At 44.2% G+C, this 16081-nt stretch overlaps 3 protein-coding genes and 1 non-coding gene across 4 annotated transcripts; 3 read left to right on the top strand and 1 right to left on the bottom strand.

Annotated features, from left to right (window-relative positions):
* Nucleotides 1–14: 14 nt before the first annotated feature.
* On the bottom strand, nucleotides 15–6820 carry LOC102716068. The gene is made up of 5 exons (XM_006661497.3): nucleotides 5989–6820; nucleotides 4984–5286; nucleotides 3614–4498; nucleotides 3467–3539; nucleotides 15–662 (listed from the first exon to the last, which is right to left on the bottom strand). The coding sequence occupies exons 1-4, from the start codon at nucleotides 6414–6416 to the stop codon at nucleotides 3479–3481; spliced, it is 1677 nt and encodes a 558-aa protein (XP_006661560.2). The 5' UTR covers nucleotides 6417–6820; the 3' UTR covers nucleotides 15–662; nucleotides 3467–3478.
* A 5629-nt stretch (nucleotides 6821–12449) lies between these two features.
* Nucleotides 12450–15038, top strand: LOC102715790. Its single transcript, XM_006661496.3, has 2 exons — nucleotides 12450–13964; nucleotides 14589–15038. The coding sequence occupies exons 1-2, from the start codon at nucleotides 12620–12622 to the stop codon at nucleotides 14762–14764; spliced, it is 1521 nt and encodes a 506-aa protein (XP_006661559.2). The 5' UTR covers nucleotides 12450–12619; the 3' UTR covers nucleotides 14765–15038.
* A 387-nt stretch (nucleotides 15039–15425) lies between these two features.
* On the top strand, nucleotides 15426–15853 carry LOC102715513 (ubiquitin-like). Its single transcript, XM_006661495.1, has 2 exons — nucleotides 15426–15528; nucleotides 15618–15853. The coding sequence occupies exons 1-2, from the start codon at nucleotides 15426–15428 to the stop codon at nucleotides 15851–15853; spliced, it is 339 nt and encodes a 112-aa protein (XP_006661558.1).
* On the top strand, nucleotides 15793–15879 carry LOC121055413. The gene has a single exon (XR_005812540.1). It is a non-coding gene; the product is annotated as a small nucleolar RNA Z266 (small nucleolar RNA).
* Nucleotides 15880–16081: the final 202 nt, after the last annotated feature.

The following is a 16081-nucleotide window of genomic DNA, read 5'->3' as shown; positions in this document are numbered from 1 at the left end:
CATACCTGGGAGAAAGACTAAACATAGGCATTATTGCCAATTCCCTGAAGCGTCTGACCATCTAGCAATAATGCTTCAATACTCGTTTGTAGGTAAGGTACTGTCGTAGTACACCAATTCCCTATATATGTCGTCTCTGATAAGTGGGAAATAACTTACAAACGCATGAAGTAACAGCTGAGTCATTGAGAAACAGTCATCACGCGCCAGGCAGTCAATAATAATACTTGTCAATCAGTAAGCAAAAGATCATCAGATAAAACATACGTAATGGTAGATGTGCGTGGTATGTCGAGGAAATCAAGTGCAAATTTTGGGGATGAACTTGAATCACCGTGTTAATAACATTACTTGAGGCAATATTGGTGTAAATTTTGGGGATGAACTCGAATCCCTGGTGCTGCTGGTGGCCTGGTGCCTACCACTACCAGGAGAGAGCATCAGCCTTCGCAGATTAATGTCTCAATGCAGCGCCGACGAATGTGAAAATCCACCTACTTGAAACTACGCAAGAAGAATGTACAGAATTTAAGATTTGACGTCTCGTCAAACTAAGTTTCCAACCACAACCATCATCCTTGGAAGTCCCCTTGTTATTACAACCTTCCTTCCCCATAAACAGTCGGTGTCCCTATACAACTCGATCTGTCAGCAAAATGATCCTGCATTCAAGAGAGTAACAGGCTTAACTTCTACAAGCCACATACTGGAAAAGATAGAATCATACAAGAAATAAATTTCTGACAAACAAGCAACTTCTGCATATAAGAGAGGAGTAGGCAAAATGCAATCAGTAATTTTGTACTCTTGAAAAAGGTCTTATAAAGCAATTGGTAATTCTATGCTCCTGGAAGAGGTCTTATAAGTTACTACGATTCACGAGAAACCACATCAGAGGCTAGATTCTTAGTTTCTGCACCAAAGTCAGCAAGAGAAGTTGTCATCTCCTACTCGAGAGTACAGGTTAGAAATGTGATTTTGACAGATCAGGCTGTACTAAATACCCTTGAAATCTATTATGATCTTTTCATCTAGTATTTCTCCTTTTTTCTTCACAGTACCAAAAGAATTAAACGTACAAGCACTCAAAAGATGCTCACAGAATTGTTCTATTGGAACAGAAAAGATCCAGTGTTGCAACTTACTCACAACTTATTTTCGAACTTAAGCATTCTTTTTTTTTTTTCTGTCAAAAGCTAGAGAAACACTTGTTAATAATGAAACTTGGCTGAATACAAAAACCATCCACTCATTTGATCAAGGGCGCCTGCTCAACCCAGTCAGGTACTAGCCCCCACCAGCCCCAAGTAACTCTGCAGGTGTTGGTGCAGCCCGTTCTTCTATTCCAGCAGATGAACTGATCGATGCATCATGCATGATGGACAACACAAGAAAGCACAAGATGAACACAGGAGCTAACAAAGTCTGAAACTAGCAGAGGGGCAAACCAAGAAACCTCTGACACTTCAGTTGTTGAGCACACTTATGCAGGACCTAAAATGGAATAAGAAAGCAATTGGGGCAGGGAAGTGCTATCAACTTATCACTCACTAGTATCAGGTAGTCCTAATGACCACCAAAGAAAGAGAGGGCAGGAAGAAACCCATGCAAACATCAAGGCCAACAAGGGAGCAGCTCTCACGGTCTTGAGGCCTTGGAGGCTATTAAAGAACCAATGGGCCATACTCAGGAGGCAAAGTGCAATGACAAGGTGTGGGTGCCCATACACACCAGGTTCACTCCATTACCAGTACTACTACTAGAGCGGCTGTGACTCCTATGGCTTAAGTGTGAGAAGGATGTAAAAGAGCAGGAGTGACAAAAGCTTACGTGACTTATCACCTCATGATTGGTCAGTGATGAGGCAAACCATAGAATGCAAAAGGAAGATAAGAAGAAAAGTAGGCTCATTGGTCAGTATCCTAATCCAAAAATGCACATTGCATTATAAGAATATGGATCATGCATGTGCCTAAAATCTAAAATGACTGTTCCACCACCGCACATACTCTACTATGGTAGACAGTGCTGGCAATGAAGACGTTCAAATAAGCAAGGTAGGTTTCTCCTAAATTAAGAGAAATCCATGCATGGAAGGAAACATGCAGCACTGTGTGTTGGAGATCCAAGAACTAGGACAAGAGGATTATACTAATTCGGTTTGATAGGGATGAAGCTGCTTGCTCACTTTATTCTTCTCTTGCAGTCTTTGCTTGAGCAAACAAGCACAAGCAATAATGCAAAATGTTCAGCTCCAGGGCAGCAAGAGGAGGCTAGAGGCAATGGGTCCAAAGGATGCTGTTTTATATGGCTCTCTTTTCAGCAGGGTGTGCACAAGGCATTGCAAAAACTACAAGAGGGAAAACAAGACAAGAGGGGAAGGGCATAGCGGGCTAGTGTTTGTGAAACTTTGTGCAGACTTTTGAAGGACACCTCTCTCTCTTCTCTCTCTGTGTGCATACACCCCTGTTGCGTTGTTTTTCACACACACACATACTACAACACACACCTAACCTCACCAGTCAGTACACAGTAGGCAGCTTGATGTTCATTTCTGTGTGCTCCCTGCAAAAATGATCAAGCTAGGCAGCCAAAAGATCTGGAATCTTTTGGCTTAACTTCTACAAACTTGGGGGGTGATTGTTTGGCTTTTTCATGCAAAATGCCAAACGGCATATTTCCAGACAAAAAAATAATTTGTGAATAGAACTTTTATATACGTATTCTTAGCGATCTAAAAGTCAATGCTAGAAAATAAACTTCAGTGAAAAACCCAAAATTAACTCCAAATTTAAGGTTGAAAATTTAAATTTTGGCCTATAAACAGAAGCAGAAACGAAAAGATGGGGATGTTACTGGAAAAGATAGAAGACAGGAATTTCTGACAAACAACAAGCAATTTCTGCATAGAAGAAAGGAGCAGGCAAAAGGTGGTCAGTAACTCTACTCTTGAAAGAGGTCTTATAAGTTATTATGATTCCTGAGAAACCGTGTCAGAAGCTAGATTCTTAGTTTCTGCACCAGAGTTAGTAAGAGAAATTGCAGTCGCCTACTCAAGAATTCAGGTTAGAGAGGTGCTTTTCTCCCTGAACAGGATCCTCCCATGAGCACTGGTTCCTGAGTTTGTAGTAGTTGTGGTCTATCCAATCGTGCTGCTAAAGCATTCTCGATCTCAAGTTGTTAGGTTGCTGGTAGTTATTTTTATTCAATAATCAATAGGAAAGCTTTCCTTCAGTTCTTTCTGTACAGTATTGACTCAGGGCAACTAAAGGGAAACTCCACTGTTTCTACCTGCCCTTGGTTCAGCTATTCAGACCCATTGGACTGGAGACTGTAATACAATTTCTGGTTCACAAACCATGGAGTGAAAGGGGGTAGCCAGAACCCAGAACTGTGTATTCTTGATCCTTGAGGTCTAAATTCTTAATTTTAAAAGGAAAAAAGTACAGCAAGAGACAACCCATACCTTCTCACTCAGTCAATAGCCATCCCAATCGTCATACCTTGAAGACCTATAGTTGGACCATGTACTACCAAAACTGAAAACATTAAAATTATTAAAATTAACCAAGTTTTAAATTGCATAGATAAATGGCAACGCAAGCTAACTTACTGCTTCATCATATTACAATTACTCAGCATCCTCCTCAAAAGCCACGGCAGGAAATGACAGAGTTGGTGTGCCTGATAAAGTTCTATCTCATCATGGTCAGAAATTTCCACATATTCATCACCATGCTCGTGGGTGAAAATTAACAGTTCCAGAGCTGTGCCATTAGGCTTATAATCTGATTGTTCTCCACTCTGGTCCACTGATTTTTCTTCACCTTGCTTTCCTTCATATTTGCTCTCCGATTTGTGATGATATACCCCAGAAATAATCTTACATTTGGATAATTCAGCATCTCGTCTCCAATTTAGACAAACTGGTGGTGGGTGTTGCAATGCAGTCCAAAATGATGATCCAGCTACCGCCTGCTCAAACTTCCGGATTACTTTGGTAATACCCAGGATAAGATTTCTTCTTCCCCTTGAAGGCATAATAGCCGCATGAAACCTCAGGTAATCCCTGAACCACTTCTCTTTCACCATAGCGTCATCAGCAGTCTTGAGATTTTTTTGGAGGTCCTTAAAGTACAATGGCAGCATTACCTTACTTCCTTTTTCTTCCACCTTGCATTGGTAGTATGGAGTAAGGATTTTCTCAAGGCAGCGGAGGTCTTTTGCCCTGTCATCAGGAGTTGCTAACTTAGGGTTAAGCAAAATGCTGCACACTCCATCAATCACAACAATATGCTCTAAACTAAAACCGCCTGCCAGTGTCATGTTGCGCTCATGTAAGTCAAGGAGAAGTGACAAAAGTCTGAGAAATATCATCCTTCCAACAGCTGTGAGGATCACAACATCAGTCTTGTTCTTCTCGTCAGCATCTTCTGCAAAAAGCCTTTTGTATTTGACTAACTCTTTGCCTTTGATATAGTCATCAATAGTCTCAATGCTGCAATTGTAATTGAAAAAGACATGTCATGTAAGTGCCATAAACCTAGGGGTCAAATATAGCAGTTCATGTACAAATACAGTAGCAAGAAGGGCATGGTTTGTGGTTGTTGACAGCTAGCAAACAGTAAGCAAAAGATGCAAGCCCAATATTAATGTTCAGGAAGGAAGATCAAATCCACATGGCAAAAGATTATGCTATATGAAAGAGAAATGTCGTTACTTCGGTCTTCATAGTTTAGGATTAGACGCAACTGGCCTTTTCACTAAGACCAAAAAATGATGTTCATGTATACATAAATTTTGGTAGCCAGCAGACAAGCATTATGGTTTAGGACTAGCTATTTAAAATTTGCACTAGTAAATAATCAAACCATCAAGAACATACCAATTCATGTATATACTAAACTTGCAGTATCCAGAGGCCCTATGGTATAACCACAGAAGCATCATGTCATGAATTTCATAAGTTCAAGAGAAAATTACCTGTTTGGCATCCCGATGAAGTTTAATTTAGTTCTCATGCGGATAAGATCTTCATTGTCTGAAACGTTTTGTTCAATTAAGAAATTTTCCGTTGCTTGAATGAAGAGAGGCTTCAGGTACTCCAAGCGATTACAACAAGAAAAGGCCCACTCCCTATTGTGCATTTTCATGTGTTTAAAATGCACTTCAAGGGTGAAGTTTCTGCGTTCCTTCATGGAGGAAATATTTGATATATAGAACTCAACTTCGTCTTCCACAACCATAACATCACTTGTTGATTTGTATTCCTCTTTGCATTTAAAACTATCACAAACAAACAAATTTAAATTAGTATGGTATAGATATAGAATCCTATATATCTGTATGATTGATCCCCACTAAGTATCACTAGTGGCATGTGGCAAAGCCACATCCCTCCAATTAAATCTGACTACTGGATTAAGTTTCAATGTCCCAAGGGGATTAATCTGACCACTGGATTAAGTTTCAATGTCCCAAGGGGATTAATGCCACAAAAGTGAGACGAGAAGAAATTCATTGTATCTAGAACTGTATCAGCAACAACAACAAAATAAAGGAAGCTATTTTGATTGCTTGAGGATTTGAGACGATATATTTTACCCATTCGTTTCATTCTATATGCAGTTCCACAAATAATAGATTATGAACATTTCAATAAACTTTTTGGTTACTGTACATATATTTCTAATGTTTGATTCATGACCCTCAAAGCCTTTTTTTTCCTCAACTAGATATGTACAACTGTTGTAAGAAATATCAAAGACCAGGTCTATGTTTGGTTAGCATGATTTTTTTTTTCTTCGGGTGAGTATCAAACATCAGAAAATTTGTTTTGCATGAAGTTAAGTCAAATGGCACATTTCATACTGCCTATCTTCTAAATTGATAAACATTACCAATTTTCTACGCTATTTCATGGTAGCAATCAAGCTATTTGATTTACTGAATTCCAATGTTTCTCTAATACTTCAACGAGTTTCTTACCTTCGCAAGAAGTGAAGATACTCTGCAGTGAGCTCTTCATCTGTTTTGTAGTCCTCAGCCAGTTTAGGGATTCCAGCGGCACAAGCTCCGACATATGACTTCCTTTCCGTAACATCTCCTATCCTGTCAGCTGGTGAAGTGGCTTTTGCAGACGGCGGGGTAGCATCCGCCGCAGCAGAGGACTTCACCGCATGTAGGAACTGTTTGAGGTCTTGGGAGGCAGGTACCTTCCCTCGGACGCTTGAACTTTCCTGAAGTGTTGGCCAGGAGATGATAGCCCTATCCTGGTCAGAAAGAACAGGATAGGGGTCCTTGTGCAGGTCTGGCGTCGGTTCCTTCTTGGCGGTGGTGTTGGGTGGATCATCCATTGACTGCGACGCCTTGACGCGAGGAGGTGGATCCGAGCCCACAAGGCACCAAGCCAGCATTCTTCAACTTGGTCGCAGGCGAGGTGTCGAGATTGGGTCCTGAAGAAGGATGCGGGGAGCCGGCCTCGTCGGTGAGGACGCCTGGGTATGCAGTGGAGTCCGTCGGGCTCGGTGCAAGCTTGGCACCGGAATCTGCAGGCGACGCCTTCGCCGGGTTTTGAGCCCGTACCACGCCAGTCTGCTTACGGTGGGTTCGGTGAGCAGGGGTAGACGAGGCACCAACACTAGCTGCATCCGCGGCTGGCGGCGGCGACGGCGGCGGCTTCTTCTCCTTTCCTTTCCCCTTCTTCCTAGCCGCCGCCGACGAGGGGACGAGGGTTTTGGGGGTTTGTGGGAAGGAGGCAACGGGTTTCTCTCTCTTTTTTTTTCTCTTGACGATTTTGCTCCTTTCTTTTTTACAGCTGGCAAATGGGATCCTGACCCCTCCCTGACCCGTGGGTCTATATATAAACAGTACTATCAGTGCGCAGGGTTTCAGAAATAGTACTATCGAGGATTTGAACTTCTGATTTGTTGCATTGTATGATACGAGATATCGGCAAAAAAATAGCTCAGAGAGAATGGCATGATTATTAATACTCTCTCTTTTTTTAATATCAAAAGCTTAGAGCCACCTAGCTTATCTGCTGTACTCTTTTCGATCAAAAATATTTATCGTTTAGGATAAGATTTGTTAAACTTGTAAAATTTCAGCCACCAATTATTTCTTAAATATTTAGTTTAAACACAAAACAAATCCTTGAAAGTTACTCCATTCGTTTTATAATATAAGATGTTTGACTTTTCTGTTTGCAATATTTGACTATTTATCTTATTCAAAAAATTATAAAAATATCATTTACTTTGCTTGTGACTTACTTTATTATAAAAAAACTTTAATCACGACTTGTTATTTTTTATATTTATACTAAATTTTTTGAACAAGACAAATGGTCAAACGTTGTAACAAAAAAATCAAACATCTTACATTATAAAACAGATGTAGTACTACGAGCAAGCTCAAACCAAGGTCACAACTTGCTCTACTCAGCAACCTCCTACGAGCAAGCTCATGTATCCACTATCAACTTACCTAATTTTCTTGCAGAGGCTAAGCAACAACCTTCACAAATCTTCCCGGGCGATCCACACGGATTGGAAGCTCGCGGGCGACACCTACCTGTCTAGGAGATCGCTTGCGGGTGACGTCTATCCGGTGAGGGATGCCTTGGTCATGGGGGACCTTATAATGTTAATGGGCACTTTATGCTTTTTTTTTGTTGATCATGATCTTACTTCCTCCTACCGAAACACACCGCCAACACGTGAAAGTTGGGTTATGATGCTTGACTTTCCTCTGGATCTGCAAACACACGAAATAGTTGAAAAAAGCGGTTGGAACTTCTGGCAGATTGCTGAGATGTGTAAATGGTCCGAGGTTTAGAGGAAGAATCTTGGCCAAGGTGATATTTTCCTCGGTAGAAGAAGTACCAAGGAAGGTGGTTGTTAAAAAATACTCCAGTTTTGGTAGGGTAGGCCGCTCTTGGATTGTTTCAGTTTTTTGTCCTTAATGGCGATTTTGCTTACGCCCAACTGACAGATGAGGATTTGCCTCCTGTAAACCACTTACCTCTGCCAGAGCCGGTTATTCCCAATGATCTCCATAATGACCCGGCAGGCGATGAATGGATGGGAGACAATGACCAAAGCAATGCTCAGCATGAGGAACAATCCCATTCCTATAGTGTTGTCTCTCAGAATGTGTCAAGTGTGCAACTTCAACTTGTACCTTTTACAGACCAACAGTCTATCACACAAGCTAAATATTTCGCTGATGAACTACCTGTTTTTTTGGTTTTTCCACAGTTTTGGGACCGTCTAAAAAAGATTAGTTATTATGGCCTACTTTCAGGAAGGATGGATGAGCTTTGTAATGAGATGTATGGACAAATGGTTTCTGCATACTTGCCAGCCCTTCAGGCGATTCCGTTCTCTTTGTTTATCACTGCTCTATTCAAAGCAAAGGACATGTGGGTCAACCAACAAATTCTCTTGGTGGCCCCTCTGCATGCCATTCCAGTCCAGAATGGTTTATTGTTTCCTGCTGACCCCTTCTATCAGGATATGTGTAGCTCCACTACCTCCCTAAAGCCAGCTAAAGGGAGAAAGAAGAAACATGAGCTTGAGCTTACAGATATGGGTCGGCGAAGAAGTGACAGGATAAACAAGTTAACTGATGGTTATATGTTGTCACGTCCAAAAAAATCCTCACACGAATTTTAGAAACTTAATTGTGTATTAAAATCTCTGTCTAAGATCAGCCAGGGTACAAAAAAAGACAATATTGATTACATAACCATCGTTGTTAGAACAACTGAAAATAATAATTAATTTATTCGAGAAATACAGCAGAAAGATAACGTAGACTAGCTACAGCGGGCGCGGCTCTAGTCCACAGGCAACGCTTCGACGACGGAATAGCTCACTCCTGAGAGTCACCTCCATCGGATTCGACTTCTACCTCTGAAGGGGAAAATTAAGTAAGACTGAGTACAAACTATCGTACTCAACAAGCAGCACGAAAAAGAGGGTAATAAATGATGCATAGGAATCATCAAGGATAGGCTAAGGTTAGTTGCAATAAAGCACCATCTAATAAACAATAGTTGTAAAATAAATTGAATAAAGTAATTGGATAAAATAAAAATAAATAAACAATAGTTGTAAAATACCACATCACTGTCCAACGTTACACCACGCTGCGACAGGCCCAACCACTACTTAACGCTACACCACGTTGCAGTAGCCCCAAGTCAAAGTCAGTTTACTCAAGTCATTAAAGGTTCAACTAATCACAATGAAGTTGGGAGTCCGCCCTTGACCGTGGGCACGGCTATTCGAATAGATTATACTCTGATCAGAGGTGTACTACTGTACCCACAAGATACGACTCCACTGCACTTGAACGTGCGCCGACATGCCACCATGACATACCGAAAAGGAGACCGTGATAGGACCCGTCACATAACCCTCCCTATTTAATTGCATCGCGCTTCAGGTTTCACTCCCTCCTTTACACCAAGTCGGACAGTCCCTTCTTGTGCCTTGGTAGATCCGGAAGCAGCAGAGGCTATCGTTATACCATGATGTCCTATCCATACTCCATCACGCCTACCCTTGCCTTGGTACGTCAAATAGTTCGAACCCATACTTCAAATCCCACCTTACCCATTTCGGCATGTGGTTAGTGCTAAAATATTTTCAGGGTTTCCCATGAACCGGTCCTTAATCGCCATGGGTGCGACTCTCAAAATCATGCACCCACAGCCCATCATTATCAATATTTTAGTTGGCATTAACCCAAACTGGGTAATGAATTATCATTAACAGCTATTCAAAACTAGTAATGATTAAAGTGTGATCCCACGAGCTATTTAAGCACAGCTAAGCATTAACCTAGGCCTAACTCTACTCAATTTACCCCGGTATAGCATAAATAAAGATGAATAAACAATGGCATAAATAAGGGTTACCCGAAAAATAAATACAATAAATATTTTAATTAAAACAATGCATGTTTGAATAAATAAAGCGGGGAATTTGCAATAATGGGTCCAATATGATCAAGGTGAGTGCCACTTGCCTTGCTCTGGTCCTTGGGGTACTTCGGCGAAGATCTCGAAGTAAACCGGTGCTTCGGCGAGGTCCGAATCTAAGCGCCAAAGCACAAAAATAAATAAACAGACACAAACTCTATTGAAACAACAAAATAAAGTATTTTTAATGGATTCTTGACAATTTTATGAATTTAATGAAATTTGAATGGACTTAAACGGAGACCGAATGAATTAGTTATGAATTTTAGAAGTTTTCTGGGTTTTTAACTAAACAGAAAAGTCTTAAATCATTTATTGCGCAATAAAGGGGCTCGCTAATGTCAGCGGAGGAATGAGGTGGCGCCGACAGGTGGACCAAGGAGAGAGGGGGAGAGGACTGACCAGTGGGCCCCGGAGGGGAGAGAGAGGGGAGGAGGAGGCGACCGGCTGACGGGTGGGCCCAACTTGCCAGTGGCCCCAAAATAGAGAGGAGGGGAGGTGGGTTTGGCCGGGAGAGGAGGGAGGCGGCGATCGGCCGAGCGAGCAGCGGAAGGCGGCGAGTGGCGAACGACGGGCGGCGTGCGGGCGACGACGACTGGGCGGGCGGCGCGCGGGCGACGACGACCGGGCGAGCGGCAGCGCGAGAACCGGCGACAACGTTAAGAGCAGCGCGCCAAAGGAGGACGGTGGCGGCTCGGGGAGGTTGACGACGGTGCGACCGCGTCAGCGACGGCGAGGCATGGGAGGCGGCGCCAAAACGGCGCGTCGGCGGTGAACAGCGGTGCACACGGGCTGACGGCGGCGGCTGAAGGGGAAGAAGAAGGAGGGAGAGGGGAAAGGGGACACTCACCAGCGGCGCGAGGGCGGCAGCGAGTCGGCGTCGAGCGGGAATGGGCGGTGACACGGCTCCGCAATGGCAACCGGCGGTGAGGCGCGAGATCGGTCGACGACGGCGAGGCGATGGGCGCGGCGGCGGCTCGGGGACGTCTGGAAAAGGGCGGCGGTGGCGCGCGGGCGAGGGGCATTTATGGGGGAGGGGGCAGCTGGGTAGGGCGGGCGGTGGTTAGGGGACCGAGTCGGCCACGACGGCGGATTCGGCGACGGCGGTTGCGGGCGGCGGGCGGAGCCGATGGTGGCTCGGACTCGGTTCGGGCGTGGGAGGCAGCACGGACTTGGCGCGGGCACGGGCAAGCCATCAACACCAATTTGTTGTAGAAGTTGGATGGAGCAATCCATCGGCACAGAATTTGTGCCATTGTCATCAGTATAGGATTCAATAAAATCAGAAGGGAGAGGGTTTGGTGAGAGCAGAATACCACTTTCTTGAGACATCATCTTTAACGTCTTAGCACTTTCCAGGGAAGCTTTCCCTCTTGGTTTGCCCATTCCAATAGAAGGATCCGGCGACATGTAACCATCAGTAAGCTTATTTATCCTGGCACTTCTTCTTGTGCCAAAATCCACCAAATCTATCTCCTGTCTCTTTTTTCTGCCCTTTGCAAGTTTGAGAGATGGATTGCTGGGCTTAACCTGACAAAAGGGATCACCAGACAGGTTGAAATCATCCTGGGCTGGGATAGCTTGTAGGGGGTGATCGATAAAACCTGCTGGTTGAGCCACATCTCCCTAGCATTGAGCAAAGTTAAGAAAACTGAATCATCTGCAGAACAGAAAGATAGGCCGGGATCCAAGGCCCATAGGGCCCCAAAGTCGTCGGCCAATTGCTCCCTCCCTCCACGCTGACGGTCAGCTGCTGCCCCCATGCTGCCCACCTCTGGATTGCTGGTTCTACTCTTCCCCTATTGAATTTGATTGATGAAAAATGCAGGATGCCCTACACCTCAACTATGCACAATTACAGGTAAAAAGAACATCAATCAATTTTCCCTAATTTTGAGTTGATTGACATCGGCCAACGGGCATGAAGTGCGTAGTTAGAGGTGTGCCCTGTGTAGGACCGCGCGAGAGATATTTTAGATCGTTTTAGTCCATTAGATATGTACATCTAATGGTGCGAAATCGTTTTAGGGCTTGTTTAGTTTGCGGGAATTTTTGGGTTAGGTGATACATCAAATATTTGACCGGATATCGGAAGACTATTTTGACGACTAATTAAAAAACTAATTGCATAAGGTGTCAAGAAACCATGAGACAAATTTTTTAGGCCTAATTAATCCATCATTAGCACATGAGAGTTACTGTAGCAGTTATGACTAATCATGGACTAAATAGGCTCGAAAGGTTTGTTTTGCAAATTACTTTTAAACTGTGCAATTAGTTATTTTTTAAACTATATTTAATGTTCTATACATATATCTAAAGATTTGATGTGACGGGTGAACACGGTAATTTTGCCCGTGTACATTTGCTGGGTAGACCTGAAAGAAAAATCCCAACTCCAATATAGATACAGATGTCCGAACAGAGGAGGAAAGCGCGTAGATGGACAAAATCGAAAAACTAAATGCGTTCGACTCCTCCCGCGGCCCATCGATGGCCCAAACCGATCCTATCATCATCTTCTTCCCCTGCCAAATCCACGCACGGCGGCGGCTAGCATAGGTTAGGTTTAGGCGATTTCCCAAATCCCCCAACTCATCCGATCATCTTCCGGACGGAGGAGCAGCCATGGCAGGAGCTGGGAGTGGGTGGCCGACCATCCTGGAGGAGTCCCTGGACCCGCCGGTCCACTCCGCCGCTGCGACGGCGACGCCTTGGGTCCTCCTCGATTTCCAGGCCTTCATGGCCAACCACCGCAACGCCACCACCGCCAAGTCCCAAACCAGGAGCGGCCACCCCATCGAGGTATCCTTCTGGACCGCCCCTCCGCCGAGCGTCTCCTACATGTGCGTCCACTCTCCTGGGTTGGATCCCGCTGACTTCGCGGCGGAGCCCACCATCATGGCCACGGAGGCTGACCTCGTCCTCCTCCGACTCGCCATAGGGCCCTGGGACCACCGCGACGATAGCAGCAGCTATGACTACTTCGTCTATAACTCCACCGCCACCAAACTGAGCTTGCTCCCGCGCCTTGCCATCGAAGGGTTCATTGACAACGAGGTTGGTCTGCTGCGCTGCGGCTCTGCTACACCTAGGCGCCGCCTTGATCCCAGGAGATTGGGCCTGCACCCACATACTGGCCCTGACGATGGTACTTTCATCGTTGCTGCACTCCGTAACACCTACGCTTCAGGATTCTTTGAGTACGCCCTCCACGTCTACCACTCCGGTGCAGATGCTTGGACCTGCCATCCAATCTCCCTCCATGGCCTGGTCGACCCATCATTTATCCATGTGAATACCAAGGTGATCACTGTTGGAGGGAAAGCGGGCACCATGGGCTGGGTCGACCTCTACCATGGTATTATCTTCTGTGACATTCTCTCTCTAAACACTGACACCAGCAGCCCTGTGCTCCACTACTTCCCGCTGCCGCCACCTCTCAACCCCAACATTCCGTTAAGAGGCTGTCCAAGGCATGTTCGTGACATTGCTGTCGTCCAAGGTCGAATCAGGTACACTCAGATGCAAGCTTTTACAAGGCCAGGACCCCGCATCAATGGCGCCTTCATCCCTCAAGGTTGGAGTACTGCCATCTGGAGTGCACCAGCCACCAATCCTTGGAAGCAAGGTTGGCGCCAGGACTGCAAATTCACTTCTTCTGATCTCTCTGTTGATGGCAGCACGATGAATTTTGAGTTGCTGCCTAAGATTTTGGATGACCAAGCCACACCTCAGCAAACCTTGGAGGGACTTCATGTGGGCTGTCCAACGCTAAGCTTGCACTCTGATGACATTGTTTGCTTCATGGCCAAGGTCAACCGCAAGGATACAAATACGTGGGTGCTTGCTGTTGACGTGAAGAACATGAGGCTAAAAGATGTGGCTTTGTATGGCTCAAAAAGACTTATTTGCATTGACTATTATGTCTACATGAGCAGTAAGATATCAGACTATCTTCCTATGGCTCCAGGTAATTACTTGTTTTACTTGTTCATCCCTGACTCTGATCGATTCCATTGCTAACCATCATAACCTTCTTGCTTTCAGAAACAGCAGACCTGCAAGTTGTAGTTGATAATAATATCAAAACTATTAGATCGATGCATATGGGCTAATCAATGGGAAATATGTACCTTTGTCTTTGCTAACAGGAACAGGGGACGTTGCTGTATGGCATGATAACCCTGTTTCTATGGCATTGGGTGTACATGGTACTCCAGTCCAGGATGCTAATATTTGTTTGGTCTCAACAAGATAGGAGTATCTTGACACAGGCGTGCCTTTTCCTATACTCACAAAACATTGCCTAAGAAACAGATGGTGGAAACATATGACTTGTGCTTTCACAGAAAGAGCACATCAACTAGTTTGATTTGCCTCGCTATGGAAATTTAGAGGGAACGCCGGAACGGATAGAGACAGATATGTGAAAATTTAAGTAAAGGGCAAATACAAATTAAAAAAAAAAACTTTGCTGCCCATGATAGATTTTTATCTAGGTGCAGGAGTCCCCTTAATATTTATCTAGATGTGAGCTACCATATAGTTGTTATTGGGCCATTTTTGTTGTCGCTAAATATTTTAATGGCTGCAGGTATAAAGGGTAGCCTAAAGCGACAAGGGGTTGTATTGACGGTACCCTCTCAGAAGAAGCAGACTCATATGGTGCATCTGTCCCCTCCCTCTTGGAAAGGTGGAGATCAGCAGAATTCTGGAACAAGTATGGGAGGCACAGAGGATATGATGGACTTGGACATTTTTTTTGGATGATGGGCATGGCTAACTGTGGCACATCTTCATGCCTTGTGTTAGACTTATTATGGGCAGATATCTATTTATCTACTGTTTTATTAGTTCTATTTTGTATTTAGGGGATTATATTTAGAGAAAGTTCCATCTGCTAGAGCACAACCTTAAAGAGTGTGCTCTTGTTTATGCCCCTGTTTATTTCTTAATCAATGTAAGGAGGTTGTAAACCATATTTTCCTCTAGTTGGCGTCACAATTTATGGATGTGTGCCTGCTGGTAGTGTTGTGTGTGTTAAGTCGATTGTTTTTTAATTGCTCCATATTGGGCTATTCTGCTGCAACCTGGTGTCCTTGTAGCTTTTGATTTTCTGTGAATGTGAATCTAGAATGTGAAATCGGCAGACTGCAATTAACATTTGTTATGCCCTGGATGGCTTGGAACATCTTTTGTGCCATCTTTGCGGTGAACATTTGTTTTCTTTATCAAAGCCATAAGTGCAGGGAGCAATTAAAGTAGACTTTGCATGGTAAACCAGCTGTTTCATTCTCACTAGTTCTTATGTTTACATCAACCTAAACACACCATTTTATCAGCACTTTTGAATGGCACACGCAGGAAGATGTAAACTGATGAGGCCACCTTGCATCAAGCAGAATAGCAAGGTTGCCGACACCGGACCAAGATGCAGATCTGTGTCAGGACCCTCATGGGGAAGACCATCATGCTCAAGGTCGAGAGCAGCAACACCATCGACAATGTCAAGGCCAAGATCCAGGACAAGGAAGGTATATGCGCAGGCTTAAGCTTTGCTTGCTTGGTTTCATTCGCTCTTCATGCCTGCACCGTTGCTCACTTGTTCTTTATCTGTGCATAGGCATCCCACCGGACCAGCAGCGATCTTCGCTGGCAAGCAGCTGGGGGATGACTGCAGAGTCCACTATCCACCTTGTCCTCTGCCTCCGCGGTGGCATTATCGAGCCCTTGCTCCAGACCCTCGCCCTCAAGTACAACCAGGACAAGATGATCTGCCATTATACTTATGCTTGGAAGATTGGCAGGAATTATGAATCAATTATATATGCGAAGTCTCCTTATGAGCTTAACTTTTGAGGCATACCAATCAGCTCATGTGTATTTCATGACAATTGTTTGGATGCTGCCATTATCTGGTGGGAAGACAAAAGTAGTAATGTTAGGTGTGTTACCCAGTGAGGTACATTTTCATATGAACTGTGTTTTATGATGTATTTCATTGCCTTAGTATACCCTGTGTTCACTTGTTGCTATGCATGAGTGATTCATATTGTCCCTATTAATCCAGCATGGAATCCTCTGCTC

The sequence above is a fragment of the Oryza brachyantha genome, chromosome 9 (genome assembly GCF_000231095.2).
Source record: "Oryza brachyantha chromosome 9, ObraRS2, whole genome shotgun sequence".
Classification (NCBI taxonomy): domain Eukaryota; kingdom Viridiplantae; phylum Streptophyta; class Magnoliopsida; order Poales; family Poaceae; genus Oryza; species Oryza brachyantha.
Note: the sequence above shows the minus strand (reverse complement) of the source record. Positions and strands in the feature narration are given on the sequence as shown.